General features: G+C 47.3%; 1 protein-coding gene across 4 annotated transcripts in view; it reads left to right on the top strand.

Moving 5' to 3' along the window:
* Positions 1-18,777, top strand: part of LOC140389248 (EEF1A lysine methyltransferase 3-like) — a 29,690-nt gene extending 10,913 nt beyond the window's left edge. Inside the window, exons 1-4 of one of the 4 annotated variants that reach the window (XM_072473425.1) lie at positions 570-675; positions 841-1,078; positions 10,520-10,631; positions 18,292-18,777. In XM_072473425.1, the coding sequence (XP_072329526.1) occupies positions 911-1,078; positions 10,520-10,631; positions 18,292-18,701 (690 nt within the window). In that variant the 5' untranslated portion in view covers positions 570-675; positions 841-910 and the 3' untranslated portion in view covers positions 18,702-18,777. Of the gene's footprint in view, positions 1-568; positions 1,079-10,519; positions 10,632-18,291 lie in introns of those variants that run through there. The other 3 variants (XM_072473424.1, XM_072473426.1, XM_072473423.1) reach the window with 3 other exon arrangements.
* The last annotated feature ends 525 nt before the right edge of the window (positions 18,778-19,302 follow it).

The following is a 19,302-nucleotide window of genomic DNA, read 5'->3' as shown; positions in this document are numbered from 1 at the left end:
CAGGAACATGAGTTAAAACTACACAGCGCCCTTGCCTCCCGGATCGTCCGCCGCAGAATCCTGCAGACTGGCTGTCCGACCGATCGGAATTTCTCCAAATTCGCCATATCGTCAGCGTAGATTTCAGGACACTGCATTGAGAGAGAGATTCGAGTAGGGCATAAATATCCGATTTGACAAAATAATCCTTCAGACTTTTACGAAAGAATTTGGATGCTGCCAAAGGTCTAGTTGGATGACTTGCTTTTCCTGCTATTGGCAGTGATGATAGTTACTTAGATTCGACAGGATCTGAAGGTCGACAATTTGGAGTTGAATATGAGCAAATGTGAAGCAGTTTCGAAACCGCAAGGTCTAAAGATGAAATGGTTCATTATTAAACGTTCTTTCTGTTCGTGATTAATAAATGTTTTACGTGTTTCTTGCAACAGTTTCATTTACCTATAACAAAACGAGACGTCATGTTCAGGCCAAAATGTCCAAGTTTCTATGGAACAGTTATACTTCCCACAGCTGTCAGTGTTATAACTGTGGCAGCTCACTGCTCTTCTCTTCCCTGAGTCAATGTTCATTTTCAGAGTCACTTGGACTAGAAGGGGCATCAAATCCATCATTTTTTTATCAGACGCACTCGATATTCGTCTCTCTCTGGTTCAATACTGCTGAGGGTGGAGGGTATAACAGACGTCCCGTTGGACAAAGACAATTTTAAGTCAATGACGAAGACGAATTTCGACATTAATGCGTCTAAACTTTTCCCAGACTCTGCTTCTTGTTCTGAAAGGAGAAAATGACGTTTACAAACCTTCTGATTGAAAAATCTCATTTTCTTTTACCTAGAAAGAATCAAGTGAAGATACACGGCTGCCTCTGAGATTGGTCCACCAGAAACTGAGGACAACCCAGCAAAATGTGCGAGACGAAGGTGATGAAACTGATGCAAAGAGTCTCTTTTCTGTATATCGACGGGGACGATGATTTCAGAAGGAAAGACTACTACCAAACCTGTGGTTTTAAATTAGAAATCGGTGTGAATCCATCTTCTGGGCAGGGATTTGGATCCTTGGTCTGGAAAGCTGTAAGTTCACCGCAGTTCCCTTTTGTCAAATGTGCAGTTCAACAGGAATCGGCTGGAAGCATTGATCATGTTTCTAATCTTCCAAAGTTGCATGTAACTGGAAGGGAATATGAGTTGGGTTTCACAGTAGACAATTCGCAACAGTTGCTTAAGGGTGGGGATAGGTTGACTGGAATGAATCCATTGCGGCAGGTTAACAGAAACGTGAACCTTTCTAGCTGTTGTTCATCGCAACATGGATACAAAAGCGCCCTGCTTGGTCAAGTGTGCAATTGGTGGAGAGAGATACCGGAAGGCGGTGGCCGGCGGTGTTGTTACTGGACTCGTGTTCCGGAGACCCAGGGTAAAAATGTGAATGTCACTACAATATACAGATTCTAGTACATGACATCCTGCAGTCATTTGTCTCGAACAGGTATCGGATTGTACCTCTGAATTTTTAATTGTGTTATCACTCCATCTGTTTTGATTTAATGCTATGTGGGTTCATATAATAATAATAATATAGATACAGAGTTGTCAGTATTATCATTTTATTATTTTTGTAACCTCTAGACTTGACTGCTTTTTACTCTTAGATCTGTAATCTTTATCCCTTCCTGTCACCTTCTGTTTACCATTTCATATATTAAGACGTATATCTCTTACCTTATCCCCTCTCTTTGGCTAATCACGTTTTCCCACTATGTAATTTAAAACCCTCTCTAAGTCCCTCATTATGTGGCTCACTGGAACACTGGTCCCAACATGGTTCAGGTGGTTTATCATCCAAACTGTACCGCATAATCTCTATGCTGAATCTCTTTCCCAATGCTAACTATGTCATTGCCATGGATCACAATGACTGGATCCTGCAAGTTCCCCGTCAGCCCTGAGAGGCTTCCCAACCCCTGGCACTGGGCAGACAACACACCCTTCTGGATTCTCGCTTTTTGATGCAGGTAAGAATCAATCCCATTCACCACACTGTCCCCTACCACCGCTACATTCCTTTTGCAAACTATTCCTCCCGACTTGAATGGCTTTCCTGCACCAAGGTGCAGTGGTTGTTTTCAGCATTCACTCTGCGGTCCCCACTCTCAGCCAAACACGATGAAAGGTGTGTCGATGAGGGTCGTGCAGTTGATGTAGCTGACATGGAATTTAGCAATGCTTTTGACAAGGTCCCATTTGGGAGATTAAAAAGAAGACAAATGCACATGGGACACAGGGTAACTTGATAAGGTGGGTTTACAATTGTCTTAGATGTAGGTGAGAGGGAGTGATGACTGAAGGCTGATTTAGGGGCAGGAAGCCAATGTCCAGTGGAGTACCACAGGGATCTGTGCTGTTCCGTTATTATTCATCATTTATATAAAAGACATAGATGACAATGTCAGAGATAGGATCAGTAATTGTGTGAATGACACAATGATCGGTCAGGTGGTTAACAGTGAGGTTGAGTGTCTTGGGTGACGGGAATATATGGATACGATGGTCAACTGGGCAGATAAGTGGCAGATGGAATTTAACCCTGTAAGGTGATGCACTTTGAAAGGAGTAATTTGACAAGGAAGTAGTCCATGAACGGCCTGACATTTAGAAGTTCTGAGGAACAAAGGGACCTTGACCTGTTTGTCCATAGGTCTCGGAAGGCAGAAGGGCACGTCAAGAGGGTGGTTAAAAAGGAATATGTGTCTCTTGGCTTTATCGATCAAGGCATTGATTACAAAATCAGTGAGGTCATGTTGGAGTTGAATAGAACATTGATGAGGCCACAATCGAGGTACTGTGTGCAATTTTGATTGACACATTATCAGAAGATGTGATTGCACTGGAGGTGACGGAGAAGATATTCACCAGGATGTTGCCTGGGATGGAACATTTAAGTTATGAAGAGTGGTTGGATAGGCTTTAATTGTTTTCACTGGAGAAGAAAAGTGTTATGGGCGAGGCGTTTTCAGAACCCCAAAATGTATCATGGAGTTCAACCAACCTCTCCCTTTAATGTATTTGTTGCTTTTCCGAGCACATGGCTTGTTCCCTAGGCATGGGATTACAATTATGGACACGTGGGTTTTTAAACACAAAACACTGTTTATTCCATGAACTCAACTTAACATCTTTTAAATAAACATTGGATCTCTTAAAACCCCTTACTTCAAAGATAACTCAGAAAATATTGCAACAGCAAATAATTCCTTAAAATGTTCCTTCAAACTTCCAAGAGACTTAACACCTTTAAACAAAATCACATCAGGTTAAAGGCTTCACTATTATAAGTTTAAATCACCCAAATGATCCAGAGATAGTCTTTCATGGCAGAGATCCAGCTCACTGCAAAACACAGACACACACCCAGCTTTTTTCTTCCAAACTGCAAAACTAAACTGCAAAATGGCTGACCTGACCTCAGCTCCACCCACTCTCTGACATCACTGTTTTCTTAAAGGTACATTGCTTAAACATCCAGAGAGTGGTGATGGTCTGGAATGCATTGCCTGGGTGGATTGTAGAGGCAGATTGCTTCACATCCTTTAAAAGTACCTAGATAAACACTTGGCATGTCATGGCATGCAAGGCTAACAGGCAAATGCTGGCAAATGGGATTCAGTAGGTAGGTCAGGTGTTCCACATGTGTCTGTAGAGACTCAATGGACTATACATCCGATGGAGTAGCTCAGCACATATGTGCAAAACAAGAGTGAGGCATTCGCAACAATCTTCAGCCAGAAGTGCCGAATGGATGATCCATCTCAGTCTCTTCCAGAGGCCCCCAGCATTACAGATGTCAGACTTCAGCAAATATGATTCACTCCATGCGCTATTAAGAAATGGCTGAAGGCACTGAATACTGCAAAGGGTATGGTTCCTGATAATATTCAGGCAACAGTAATGAAGACGTACTCCAGAACGTGTCGCACCCCGAGGCAAGTTGTTCCAATACAGCTACAACACCGGCATCATAGAATCATATAATTTACAGTGCAGAAGGAGGCCATTCTGCCCATCGAGTCTGCACCGGCCCTTGGATAGAGCATCCTGCCCAAGTCCACACCTCCACTCTATCCCCGTAACCCAGTAACCCCACCTAACCTTTTTGGACACTAAGGGCAATTTATCATGGCCAATCCACTTAACCTGCACATCTTTGGACCTTGGGAGGAAACCGGAGTACCCGGAGGAAACCCACGCAGACACGGGGAGAACGTGCAGACTCCGCACAGCCAGTGACCCAAGACGGGAATCGAACCTGGGACCCTGGAGCTGTGAAGCATCAAAAGGTCAGAAGTGGGGATGTTGCAGAAGACTGTACAATATTCAGCACTATTCGCGACTCCTCAGATAATTCAGCAGTCCAAATGCAGCAAGTGTCAAGGTGAATTTGCGCCATAGATATTCCAAGCAATGACCCACAAGAAAGGATCTAACCATCGCCCCGTGACATTCAATGTCATTAGCATCGCTGCATCGCCCACAATCAGTATCCTGGGAGTTACCATCGATCAGAAACTGAAGTGGACTAGCCACATTAATACGGTGGTTACTAGGGCAGTTCAAAGGCTCGGAATTCTGCAGCCAGTAACTCCCTCCTGACCCCTCAAAGACTGTTCACCATCCAAAAGGTACAAGTCAGGTGTGTAATGGAACACACTCCACTTGCCTGGATGAGTGCAGCTCCAGCAACACTCAAGAAGCTTCACACCATCCAACTCAAAAGCAGCCAACTTGATTGATCCGCCTTCCACAAACATTCACTCCCTCCACCACCAACGAACAGTGGCAGCCATGTGCACCATCTACAAGATGCCCTGTAGTAACTCACCAAGGTTCTTTAGACAGCGCCTTCCAAACCCACAACCACTACCATCTGGAAGGACAAGAGCAGCAGATATCTGGGAACCCCACCACCTGGAAGTTCCCCTCCAAGTCACTCACTATCCTGACTTGGAAATATATACCTGTTCCTTTGCTGTCACTGGGACAAAATCCTGGAACTACACCTAACAGCACTACAGCAGAACTACACCTACACCTGAAGGACTGCAGTGGTTCAAGAAAGCAGCTGACCACCACCTTCTGAAGGACAACTAGGGATGGGCAATAAATGTTGGTCGATCCAGCGACGCCCACATCCCGGAAATGAATAATGAAGAACAAATTTAAAAACTAAAGGGCCTCTTCTGCACTGTTTATTTCTGTCATTCGCTGAAAGATCCGAAAACCTATTGCGGGATTTCAAAGGCTGAGACTGCAGCACTTTTCCCCTCCGGTTTCCTCATCCGCCTCACTCACAGTCACACCCTCCTGTTACTGACCACTGATCAGTTCAGCAGAGCCGATGCTAATTGGTATGACTTTCTCCTTGTCGAAAGCATTCAAGTAACCTTCCCCTTCCCTGGTGTTTCACAGCGCAGCCTCCAGTTCAATTACTCTGAGCAAAGGTGCTCGAGCCACAAACACTCCACACGGGTTTTTTCCTGGATCACATTGGCATCTGTTCAGATTGAAGGTCTTTTTGAGGCCCGACGTCATCGGGAAAACAGTATCATCTCAATCCAGAACAAAGAACAAAGAACAAAGAAATGTACAGCACAGGAACAAGCCCTTCGGCCCTCCAAGCCCGTGCCGACCATGCTGCCCGACTAAACTACAATCTTCGACACTTCCTGGGCCCGTATCCCTCTATTCCCAGCCTATTCATGTATTTGTCAAGATGCCCCTTAAATGTCACTATTGTCCCTGCTTCCACCACCTCCTCCGGTAGCGAGTTCCAGGCACCCACTACACTCTGTGTAAAAAAACTTGCCTCGTACATCTACTCTAAACCTTGCCCCTCTCACCTTAAACCTATGCCCCCTAGTAATTGACCCCTCTACCCCCGGGGAAAAGCCTCTGACTATCCACTCTGTCTATGCCCCTCATAATTTTGTAGACCTCTATCAGGTTGCCCCTAAACCTCCGTCGTTCCAGTGAGAACAAACCGAGTTTATTCAACCGCTCCTCATAGCTAATGCCCTCCATACCAGGCAACATTCTGGTAAATCTCTTCTGCACCCTCTCGAAAGCCTCCACATCCTTCTGGTAGTGTGGCGACCAGAATTGAACACTATACTCCAAGTGTGGCCTAACTAAGGTTCTATACAGCTGCAGCATGACTTGCCAATTCTTATACTCAATGTCCCGGCCAATGAAGGCAAGCTTGCCGTATGCCTTCTTGACTACCTTCTCCACCTGTGTTGCCCCTTTCAGTGACCTGTGGACCTGTACTCCTAGATCTCTCTGACTTTCAATACTCTTGAGGGTTCTACCATTCACTGTATATTCCCTACCTGCATTAGACCTTCCAAAATGCATTACCTCACATTTGTCCGGATTAAATTCCATCTGCCATCTCTCCGCCCAAGTCTCCAAACAATCTAAATCCTACTGTATCCTCTGACAGTCCTCATCGCTATCCGCAATTCCACCAACCATTGTGCCGTCTGCAAACTTACTAATCAGACCAGTTACATTTTCCTCCAAATCGTTTATATATACTACAAAGAGCAAAGGTCCCAGCACTGATCCCTGTGGAACACCACTGGTCACAGCCCTCCAATTAGAAAAGCATCCTTCCATTGCTACTCTCTGCCTTCTATGACCTAGCCAGTTCTGTATCCACCTTGCCAGCTCACCCCTGATCCCGTGTGACTTCACCTTTTGTACTAGTCTACCATGAGGGACCTTGTCAAAGGCCTCACTGAAGTCCATACAGACAACATCCACTGCCCTACCAGCATCAATCATCTTTGTGACCTCCTCGAAAAACTCTATCAAGTTAGTGAGACACGACCTCCCCTTTACAAAACCATGCTGCCTCTCACTAATACGTCCATTTGCTTCCAAATGGGAGCAGATCCTGTCTCGAAGAATTCTCTCCAGTAATTTCCCTACCACTGAAGTAAGGCTCACCGGCCTGTAGTTCACTGGATTATCCTTGCTACCCTTCTTAAACAGAGGAACAACATTGGCTATTCTCCAGTCCTCCGGGACATTACCTGAAGACAGTGAGGATCCAAAGATTTCTGTCAAGGCCTCAGCAATTTCCTCTCCAGCCTCCTTCAGTATTCTGGGGTAGATCCCATCAGGCCCTGGGGACATATCTATCTTAATATTTTTTAAGACACCCAACACCTCGTCTTTTTGGATCTCAATGTGACCCAGGCTATCTACACACCCTTCTCCAGACTCAACATCTACCAATTTCTTCTCTTTGGTGAATACTGATGCAAAGTATTCATTCAGTACCTCGCCCATTTCCTCTGGCTCCACACATAGATTCCCTTGCCTATCCTTCAGTGGGCCAACCATTTCCCTGGCTACCCTCTTGCTTTTTATGTACGTGTAAAAAGCCTTTTGATCTCCCTTAACCCTATTTGCCAATGACTTTTCGTGACCCCTTCTAGCCCTCCTGACTCCTTTCTTAAGTTCCTTCCTACTTTCCTTATATTCCACACAGGTTTCGTCTGTTCCCAGCCTCTTAGCCCTGACAAATGCCTCCTTTTTCTTTTTGACGAGGCCTACAATATCTCTCGTTATCCAAGGTTCCCGAAAATTGCCGTATTTATCCTTCTTCCTCACAGGAACATGCTGGTCCTGAATGCCTTTCACCTGACATTTGAAAGCCTCCCACATGTCAGATGCTGATTTGCCTTCAAACAACCGCCCCCAATCTATGTTCTTCAGTTCCCGCCTGATATTGTTATAATTAGCCTTCCCCCAATTTAGCACATTCATCTTAGGACCACTCTTATCCTTGTCCACCAGCACTTTAAAACTTACTGAATTGTGGTCACTGTTCCCGAAATGCTCCCCTACTGAAACATCTACCACCTGGCCGGGCTCATTCCCCAATACCAGGTCCAGTACCGCCCCTTCCCTAGTTGGACTGTCTACATATTGTTTTAAGAAGCCCTCCTGGATGCTCCTTACAAACTCCGCCCCGTCTAAGCCCCTGGCACTAAGTGAGTCCCAGTCAATATTGGGGAAGTTGAAGTCTCCCATCACCACAACCCTGTTGCTTTTACTCTTTTCCAAAATCTGTCTACCTATCTGCTCCTCTATCTCCCGCTGGTTGTAGTTCCCTGGATTATCCTTGCTACCCTTCTTAAACAGAGGAACAACATTGGCTATTCTCCAGTCCTCTGGGACATCACCTGAAGACAGTGAGGATCCAAAGATTTCTGTCAAGGCCTCAGCAATTTCCTCTCCAGCCTCCTTCAGTATTCTGGGGTAGATCCCATCAGGCCCTGGGGACTTATCTACCTTAATATTTTTAAGACGCCCAACACCTCGTCTTTTTGGATCTCAATGTGACCCAGGCTATCTACACACCCTTCTCCAGACTCAACATCTACCAATTCGTTCTCTTTGGTGAATACGGATGCAAAGTATTCATTTAGTACCTCGCCCATTTCCTCTGGCTCCACACATAGATTCCCTTGCCAATCCTTCAGTGGGCCAACCCTTTCCCTGGCTACCCTCTTGCTTTTTATGTACGTCTAAAAAGCCTTGGGATTTTCGTTAACCCTATTTGCCAATGTCTTTTCATGACCCCTTCTAGCCCTCCTGACTCCTTGCTTAAGTTCCTTCCTACTTTCCTTATATTCCACACAGGCTTCGTCTGTTCCCAGCCTTTTAGCCCTGACAAATGCCTCCTTTTTCTTTTTGACGAAGCCTACAATATCTCTCGTTATCCAAGGTTCCCGAAAATTGCCGTATTTATCCTTCTTCCTCACAGGAACATGCCGGTCCTGAATTCCTTTCAACTGACACTAGAAAGCCTCCCCCATGTCAGATGTTGATTTGCCCTCAAACATCCGCCCCCAATCTAGGTTCTTCTGTTCCCGCCTAATATTGTTATAATTAGCCTTCCCCTAATTTAGCACATTCATCCTAGGACCACTCCTATCCTTGTCCACCAGCACTTTAAAACTTACTGAATTGTGGTCACTGTTCCCGAAATGCTCCCCTACTGAAACATCTACCACCTGGCCGGGCTCATTCCCCAATACCAGGTTCAATACCGCCCCTTCCCTAGTTGGACTGTCTACATATTGTTTTAAGAAGCCCTCCTGGATGCTCCTTACAAACTCTGCCCCTTCTAAGCCCCTGGCACTAAGTGAGTCCCAGTCAATATTGGGGAAGTTGAAGTCTCCCATCACCACAACCCTGTTGTTTTTACTCTTACGTATGCAGCTGTTATTTTTCTTTCACACTGTAGCACTTTGGACGAACTGTTTAAGTGTCATCAGTCAGCAACCTGCACAGCTTCATATTTTGTCGGTATTATCCACCGGTCAATCCATGTTGCCTCTTACCTTGTATCATCAGTAAATTAGATCACGTTGTGTTGATTTTCTGATTCAGCTTATTTCCATAAATCACAAACAGCTGCAGCTCGCGTTCTGTGCAAAATAACCCCACTCTGAATTTTACCCTTTCATTCACGTATGATCTCCAACTGGGATGAAGGGAAAACTCGCAGAATGAGTTGGCTGAGTGGTCCTCCTTCATCTCAGTGGGCAGCAAGATTGAAATCAGACCCCATGAATAGGATTAAACACAGTATTTATGCACTGCCTAACCAGTCATCTTGTTCTGCCTGGTGGTCACCCATTCGCTCCCTGCCAGTGGAGTATGAACCTGCATCGAGACCACCTCCCTTCCCACGAAACTGTCCGTCTCGCGGATGCTCCTCAGTGTCCTGGGCTTCGGGAGATGCAGATGACGGGAGTGTGATAGAATATTTAGCCTTTTAACCACCTGGTTCTGGTCCGAGGTTCACTTTTCTTTTCTTTGCTATTTCTTTCTTTTACAAAGAATGCAACATGTCGCCTATGAAGGAGTCAGGTGTCACTGATAGAAACCTTTGGGAATCCACTTATAAAAGCAAATGTCCGTTCAGCTGAGTTGTGTCTGCTGTACTTTGCAATCGGGGAGAGTGCTGAGGGTGCTAATTGTGATAAAACGTTGGACAGATCTAATTCTTCGGGTTTAGAAGAATGAGAGATGATGTGAATGAAAATGCTGCGGGAAATTAGATGGATGCTGGATGGATATTTCCCCTTATGGAAGAGTTTAGAACTAAAGGATATAGTTTCAAAATTAGTGACCTCCCTTTCACAATGCTGATGTACCGATCTATTCTCTCTGAGGATTGTTAGTTTGGGCAATACTACCCCCGAGAAAGTAGCGCAGGCTGGGTAATTGAATATCTTAGCTTCTTAATTGACAAGGGTCAACCATGGAAAGTAGGTTTGAGACCACATCTGACCAGCAAAACTGTTCTAAATGTTGACTCGAGGGGCTGAATGGTTTACTGCTGCTCCTAATTTGCATGCTCACATGTCCATATGTTTGTACGATGCTCTTTCACTGCTGCATTGTAACAAAGAAATATGTTTTTTCATGTTAAAGGCCCTTGGTCTGTGTCAGTACTTTGAGAAAGAGGGAATAACATTTTCGGATAAGAAAGTGATTGAACTTGGAGCGGGCACTGGAATTGTGAGCATTCTTGCTGCTCTTCTGGGTGAGTAAAATGCACTTTATGTAGCCACAGGAGGAACAATAATTTTTGAAGTGTGAATGAAACGAATGACCAACTCTCTGTGTGCGCGGTGCTTGTGCATTATTCAATTCATTCATGTGGTTGCCATTGGCTAAAGCAGCATTTATCACCCATCATAAATTAACCTTTGTAGCGCAACAATGACTTACACAAGTCGAGAAGTGATGAAGTCTATCGAGGCTTTATTAAGGAAGACTTGTTCCCCAGCAGCTCAGTTACAGAATGCGGCTGCTGGGAGAACTCGAGCTCTTAGCCTGTCAGCCAATAGCCTCTCGGCTTCACAGGTACCATATTACCCCTAATACATACCACTTCATTCACCCCTTGTTAAAAAAAGAACCCGGCGGGGTGGTGGTTCGCATGGTGGTAGGGGTTTACAAGGCTGGTCCTGGAACAAATTTCGAACAGTGGCTATGCATTTAGCCCAACAGTTAACTATGTACAAGTTTTGTCAGAATTATTACGTACAGGTTTTGTCAGAGTTATTTACAAGTTTTTCTGGTGTCACGCGGATTCCACGGGTCGAGCGGGTGCCCTGGTCGCCCTTGTCTATCGCCTCAGCCCCGGTGGTGGTGCAGGTGCTGGCTCGGGCACTGTCGTCTCTGGGAGCGTTGCGCTGTTCGTTCCTGTTTCTTTACGGGCACAGGAGGAGGACTGATCCACCCGGGAAGGGGGCGGTCATTTGGGTGCGCCGGTGGCAGGGAGGGGATGATCGGTGTTGGGAGTGTGTGTGTGTTTCCGGCGGGCACCAGGTCCCGCAGGGAGACCGTGTCCTGTCGGCCGTCGGGGTACGCCACGTAGGCGTACTGAGGGTTTGCGTGGAGAAGGTGAACCCTCTCGACCAACGGGACCGATTTGTGCGCCCGCACGTGTTTTCGGAGCAAGGTGGGTCCTGGGGCTGCCAGCCAGGTCGGCAGCGACGTTCCGGAGGAGGACTTCCTAGGGAAGACAAGGAGGCGCTCGTGGGGCGTTTGGTTAGTGGTGGTACACAGCAGCGACCGGATGGAGTGGAGGGCATCCAGGAGGACTTCCTGCCACCGGGAAACTGGGAGATTTCTGGACTGTAGGGCCAGTAGGATGGTCTTCCAGACCGTACCATTCTCCCTCTCCGTTCCCCCGGGGGTTGTAGCTGGCCGTCCTGCTCGAGGCAATGCCCCTGCTGAGCAGGAACTGACGCAACTCGTCGCTCATGAAGGAGGACCCCCTGTCGCTATGGATGTACGCGGAGAAACCGAACAGTGTAAAGATGGCGCCGAGAGCTTTAATGACTGTGGCCGCTGTCATGTCGGGGCAAGGAATGGCGAAGGGGAAACGGGAGTACTCGTCCACAACGTTCAGGAAGTATGCGTTGTAGGGGAGGTTGCGGGACTTTACGAAATGGTAGAATAAAGTGACCCCCGGGTGGCAGAGGTCCTCGTGGAGGGCTTGGAGGCGGTCTACTTGTGCGTTGGCACATGTGGCATCGGACGGCTTGTTCAGCTTTCCGGGACGATACAAGATCTCATAGTTATAGGTGGAGAGCTCAATCCTCCGCCTCAAGATCTTGTCATTCTTGATTTTGCCCGCTGTGCATTATCGAACATAAAGGCTACCGACCGTTGGTCGGTGAGGAGAGTGAATCTCCTGCCGGCCAGGTAATGCCTCCAATGTCGCACAGCTTCCACTATGGCTTGGGCTTCCTTTTCCACTGAGGAGTGGCGGATTTCTGAGGCGTGGAGGGTCCGGGAGAAAAAGGCCACGGGTCTGCCCGCTTGGTTGAGAGTGGCCGCCAGAGCTACATCGGATGCGTCGCTCTCGACCTGGAAGGGGAGGGACTCGTCGATTGCGTGCATCGTGGCCTTTGCGATATCCGCTTTGATGCGGCTGAAGGCCTGGCGGGCCTCTGTCGACAGGGGGAAGGTAGTGGACTGGATTAACGGGCGGGCCTTGTCTGCGTACTGGGGAACTCACTGGGCGTAATACGAAAAGAAGCCCAGGCAGCGTTTCAGGGCTTTGGAGCAGTGGGGGAGGGGAAATTCTATAAGGGGGCGCATGCGTTCGGGGTCGGGGCCTATCACGCCATTGCGCACTACGTATCCCAGGATGGCCAGACGGTTGGTGCTAAAAACGCATTTTTCCTCGTTATAGGTGAGGTTCAGGGCGTTTGCGGTCTGGAGGAATTTTTGGAGGTTGGCGTCGTGGTCCTGCTGGTCATGGCCGCAGATGGTTACGTTGTCGAGATACGGGAACGTGGCCTGCAACCCGTGCTGGTCAACCATTTGGTCCATCTCCCGTTGGAAGACCGAGACCCCGTTCGTGACACCAAATGGGACCCTTGAAAATTGGTAGAGCCGCCCGTCTGCCTCGAAGGCCGTGTACTTGCGGTCACCTGGGCGGATGGGGAGCTGGTGGTATGCGGACTTGAGGTCCACGGTGGAAAGGACCCTGTACTGTCCAATCCGATTGACCATGTCGGATATGCGGGGGAGAGGGTACGCATCTCGCTGCGTGTACCTATTGATGGTCTGACTATAGCCTACGACCATCCTCTGCTTCTCCCTGGTCTTCACAACTACCACCTGGGCTCTCCAGGGACTATTGCTCGCCTGGATTATGCCTTCCCTCAGCAGCAGCTGGACTTCAGACTGGATAAACGTCCGATCCTGGGCGCTGTACCGTCTGCTCCTAGCGGCGATGGGTTTGCAATCCAGGGTGAGGTTCGCAAACAAGGAAGGCGGTTCAACCTTAAGGGTTGCGAGGCCGCAGATAGTCAGTGGGGGTATAGGGCCGCCGAATTGGAATGTTAGGCTCTGGAGGTTACACTGGAAATCTAACCCCAATAGTGTGGGAGCGCAGAGTTGGGGAAGGACGTAAAGCCTATAATTCTTAAACTCCCTCCCTTGCACCGTTAGGTTCGCGATGCAGAACCCTTTGATCTCTATGGAATGGGATCCCGCTGCCAGGAAAATCTTTTGGGTGCTCGGACGAATGGAAAGAAAACAGCGTCTTACCGTATCCGGGTGGATAACACTTTCCGTGCTCCCAGAGTCGATCAGGCATGGCGTCTCGTACCCGTTGACCAGCACCGTTGTTGTTTCCGTTTGGAGCGTCCGGGGCCGCGATTGGTCCAGGGTCACCGAAGCCCGTCGTGGTTGTAGCATCGCGGCGTTTTCTTCAGGACCCGTGGAGCCGTCTATGCTGGGATCCTTGGCTATCAGCCAAGATGGCGGCGTCCATGGATCACACGCGGTCTGGGATGGACAAAATGGCCACCCCCATGAATCGCACGTGGCTGGGGGGGGGGGGGGGGTCACAAGATGGCGGCGCCCATCCTTCCCGCGTGGTGTCCGGGACCCAAAATGGCGGCGCCCGCGGGTCACACATGGATCGTTGGGGGGGGGGGGGTTGAGGGGGGGGTTGGATCTGCTGTCCCCGTTCTCCCCCGGAGATTGCGGCGACCCCCCGGGACTGGCACACCGCTGCGTAATGCCCCTTTTTGCCGCAGCTTTTACAAATAGCTGAGCGGGCCGGGCAGCGCTGCCGGGGGTGTTTCGCCTGCCCGCAAAAATAGCAGCGGGGCCCCACCGGGATGGTCTGGTGCTCTGGCCGCGCAGGCTTGCGGGGGGGTAGGGTGCGCCGGTGAGTCGGTCACAACGGGGGTCCACGGAGCCCAAGGGGCTGCCGCGCGGTCGGGGCCGTAGGCGCGGGCATTTTGTGAGGCCACATCGAGAGAGGCCATGAGGGCCCATTCCTCTGTGAGTCCTAACGAGTCTCTCTCTAACAGTCTTTGGCGAATTTGCGAAGAAGTCATACCTGCCACAAACGCAACTCTGATTAGCAGCTCCGTGTGCTCGATCGCGTTCACCGACGGGCAGTTGCAGTTCCGTCCCAAAATCAGCAGTGCGCTGTAGAACTCGTCGAGCGATTCTCCGGGGATATGCCGTCTCGTCGCGAGTTGGTGGCGTGCGTAGACCTGGTTTATGGGGCGAATGTAGACTCCTTTCAGCATGGCGAGCGCCTTCGGGAAATCCTCCACGTCTTCGATGAGCGTGTAGATCTCCGGGCTCACCCTGGAATGCAGGACCTGCATTTTTTGATCTTCCGTTCCTGCCGGGGTCCGTTCGAAGGTAACCTTCGAAACATGCTAGCCAGTGTTTAAACACAGCCGCCGAGTTTGCTGCATGGGGGCTGATTCGCAGACACTCCGAGGCGATCCGGAGCTCCATAGTCTTTTAAGCTTGCTTAATAAATTGTAGCACAACAATGACTTACACAAGTCGAGAAGTGATGAAGTCAATCGAGGCTTTATTAAGCAAGACTAGTTCCCCAGCAGCTCATTTACAGAATGCGGCTGCTGGGAGAACTCGAGCTCTTAATGTCTGCCTTCAGGGCGGAGCCAGAAAGCGGCAGATCCAACCAGGACCCGGGACCTGTCAGCCAATAGCCTCTCGGCTTCACAGGTACCGTATTACCCCTAATACATACCACCACACCCTTGACAACGTGATGATGAACCGCCTTCTGGGGCTGCTGCTGTCCGTGTGCAGTAGAAACCCCACAGTGCTGTTAGGGAGGGAGCTGCAGGGCTTTTACACAGTGACAGTGAAGGAACAGCAATATATTGCCAAGAGGGGAACTTGCAGCTGGTGGAGCTCCTGGATGTCTGTTGGGCTTGTCTTTCTCGCTGGTAGAGGTCACAGGTTTGAAAGGTGCTGTCCATGGAGGTTTAGTGAGTTGCTGCAGGACATCATGCAGATTCTGTACAGCACCGCCATTGTTCAGCACTGGTGGAGGGAGTAAATATTGAAGATGTTGGATGATGATGGATGGGTTGCCAGTCCAGTTGGCTGCTTTGTCACAAAACCACAGACTCCGTACAGTGCACAAGGAGGCCATCAACCATTTGGTCTGCACTGACCCTCTGAAAGATCACCCTACCAAGGCCCACTCACCCACCCTATCCCTGTAACCCCGCCTAACCTGCACATCTTTGAGCACTAAGGGGCAATTTAGCACGGCCAGTCCATCTAAACTGCACATTTGGACTCATGCTGGGCCTCTTGAGTGTTGCTGGAACTGCACGCATCCAGGCATCTGGAAAATATTCTATCACACTCCTGTCTTGTACCTTGTAGATGATGAACAGGTTTCACAGTGTTTGGGATGAGTTACTAACAATAGAATTCTCAGCCTCTGGTCTGCATTCCAGCCGCAGTATTTCAATGGTTAGTCCAGTTCTCCTTCTGACCAATCTTTATCCGCAGGATGTTGGCAGTGAGGATAATTCAATTTACTGTCAAGGGGAGATTGTTGGATTATCGGTTGAAATATGGTAACATGGTACTTGTACAGCCTGGGAGGGTGGTGGAGACCTCACATCCCCGACAAAGTACATGGACGAGCACTTGGCAAGTCAGAACATTCAGGACTATGAACCACGTGCTGGTAAATGGATTAGGTAGGTGGGTCAGTTATTTTCCACATGTCAGTGCAGACTCGATGAGCCAAAGGGCCTCTTCTGCGCTCTGTGATTCTGGGATACGTCTCTGTGCAAACCTGCATGTTGTACAAATCTTGCTGTCTATGGGCAGTATCTGAGGAGTTTTGAATGGTACAAAATCTTGTGCAATCATCAGCGAACATCCCCATTTATGACCATATGATTGGGCGGGGGGAGGGTTGAATGGTCATTCATTAAGTGGCTCATGATGTTTGGGCCGAGGACACTACCCTGTGCAACTCTTGGAATCATGCCCTGCGATTGAGTTAGTTGATCGCCAAGAACCACGACCATCATTCTTTTTGCTCGGTATGATTAGATGTAATGTCATGTCATGCGTTGTGGACCACTGCAGCTGAATTTTGCCAGCTAGGAATGTATTTTTAGGTTATAAACACAAAATCCTTAACAGCTTGTCTACATACAAATTATCAATATAATAATCGTATTAGTGTCAATCAGCCTTGAACATACTTAATCACCAAGCCTCCACAGAGCTATGCGGTAGAGAATTCCATAGATTCATTACGCTCTGAAAAAATAAATTGTTCCAAATCTTTGTCTTAAATGGGCGACCCCTTACTCTGAGATTACGCCCTCTGATCCTAAACTCTCCCACAGTGGGAACAGCTCAGCATCTACCCTGGGAGAAGTCCCCTGATGATCCTCTCTGATCCAATATGATGACATCTTCCATTCTGCTGAACTTCAGTGATTGCAGGCCCAAAATACTCAACATCCCCTGATAACAGTGTACCTCCATATCCAGAATCAACCATGAGAATCTTCCGTGGACTGCCTCCAATGCCAGTATATCTTTGCTCTGTTTGGATACTATTTACCTGGTTGTTGTACCTTAAGAAGAATACAGCAGCGTTGGAGGGGATACAGTGCCAATGGAGGGGGCACAGTGCCAATTCAGCAGAATAATACCAGATTTAAAAGAGGTACATTATGAGGGCAGATTGCATAGTAGAGTCTCCATTACTTTGAGCGATGAAGATTACAGGGTGATGTAACTTAGATGGATAGGATAATAAAAGGGCTTCATAATGGAGTCAAAGGGAAATTATTTTCATTATTTGGAAATTCAAAACAAGGAAACATGTTAAGTAATGGGTGAAGAGACATTGCAATTAGTTGTCTCATTTATGTTAAGTATCCATTAATTGACACTGATATGTAAAGGGGCTTCAGGTGGCCTCTGTCAGGTGATGTATGGTGAGAGTTTTGTGCAAAGGCAGTTGGAATGAAATAAATGTGTGTTGGTGAAAAAGGAACAGAACTTTAGACTATTCGTATCACAGCAACTAAAACGTCTAACAAAACACACATAAAAATTAGAGCCAAAAATGTCAGTGAAAAAAATCAAGGTGTATTATTTTCCCAACCAAAAGATATCTGAAAATGTCCCCCAAATATCTGTGAAAATGTCTAGAAAATTGAATGATAGAAAACTTTAACGGAATGATTTTTTATTTCGAAAGGGATATTGATCAAAATTGGGACATAATCTAAAAATATGCATTAGATAGAATCTATTGAGGCGCATGGTGTTGTAATAATGATATGTAATCACTAATTTTGCATAGGGGTGAGTTGGCACATTTTGGGTTCATTTATTAAGAATACGCACATGTGAAGACATTTATGGACATAAAGCTTGATGATGTCAGAGCTATTAAGCTCGTGTGTGAGCTCGCTAACAGCAAAAGTGAAACAATAACTGTATCACATGACACACTTACTTTCTAGTGATGCCATGCTGCAATCACTTACATACATATTATAACAGAACCTGCTCTTCGGGTTCAGTAACCTGCCGCTCTGCCTGTATTGTTCCATGTTTCCAGAACTAAACTATCTCCAAATGGGTCCACCAATACCTGATTTTCCAATCATAAATTTAATAGGATGATACACCAGTGCTCCTAGCCTGCTGTTCCCTGTTACCAATATTATTTTCCGCGAGTCCCCAGACCCGGAGAGTCACTGATGGCTTGTGATGTTACCTCCAGAGAATGTTAGCAAAATGGGAAGAAAGTAACTTATAGTCGCACTGCTTGGCAATAAAGTTTAGGATATTCCCCTATTAAAGGGGATACCTGTAACGGAGATAGGTCTCTCTTTTTCTTGTTTCAGGTGGCGATGTCACCATTACAGACCAACCGGAGCTGCTGAATCGAATAGAACGGAATGTGTCTTTCAACATCCCTTCTTCCTTCAAACCTCAGGTCAAAGTCCGTGCCCTCCGCTGGGGCCTTGACAACAGCCTGTTCCCCTCAGACTACGACTATATCCTCTGCTCGGACATTATGTATTTTCATGACAGTATTCCTTCAATTCTCGAGACGCTTCTGCACCTCAGCAACGAAAAGACAACCATTTATTTTGCCTCTATGTTGTCCTATGGCACGAATGTGACCAGAGAGGGCCATGTGACCCTGTCTCAGTATTTCCAAACTGAGCTTGTTTGCAGGTACGATGTCGAAGATGTTAACGTTTACAGAATGCGTCTCAATACTCCTACCAAAGTACATCTCCCCAATTAATAGAGGAGAAGTTGGTTTGCCATTCGATTGGATCATTCTAAAGCTGGATCGCTCTCATTAAATATTTTTCATGGTTTGCATGTTGTAATTTACTTTTCTCCAATTCTGCATACAAGTCTAGCATAGTAACTTGAAGCAAGAATTATGCTGTTCAGTAATTCACATTTAAATGCAACATTACTGTTTTCTCACAGTAGATTCATACATGATTTTCCAATCAAAATTAATAGTTTATGTGTAGAAAACCTCTGTCACACCGAGAAGGAGGAGGTATTGGGTCTGTTAAAAGATATTAAGGTAGATAAGTCTCCAGTGCTGGATGGGATGTACCCCAGAATACTGAGGGAAGCAAGGGAATAAATTGCTGGGGCCTTGACTGACATATTTGTATCATCATTGGCTACAGGTGAGATCCCCGAGGACTGGAAAATAGTGAATGTTGTACCACTGTTTAAGAAAGGTAGCAGGGATAATCCTGGAAACTATAGGTCGGTGAGCCTCACGTCGGTAGTAGGTAAATTATTGGAGATAATTCTCAGGGACAGGATTTATACCCATTTGGAAATAAATGGAATCATTAGCGTTAGACATAGCATGTTTC

This window comes from Scyliorhinus torazame, chromosome 14, assembly GCF_047496885.1.
Source record: "Scyliorhinus torazame isolate Kashiwa2021f chromosome 14, sScyTor2.1, whole genome shotgun sequence".
Lineage (NCBI taxonomy): Eukaryota > Metazoa > Chordata > Chondrichthyes > Carcharhiniformes > Scyliorhinidae > Scyliorhinus > Scyliorhinus torazame.
The sequence above is the reverse complement of the archived record's forward strand: the minus strand, read 5'-3'. Positions and strand labels throughout refer to the sequence as shown.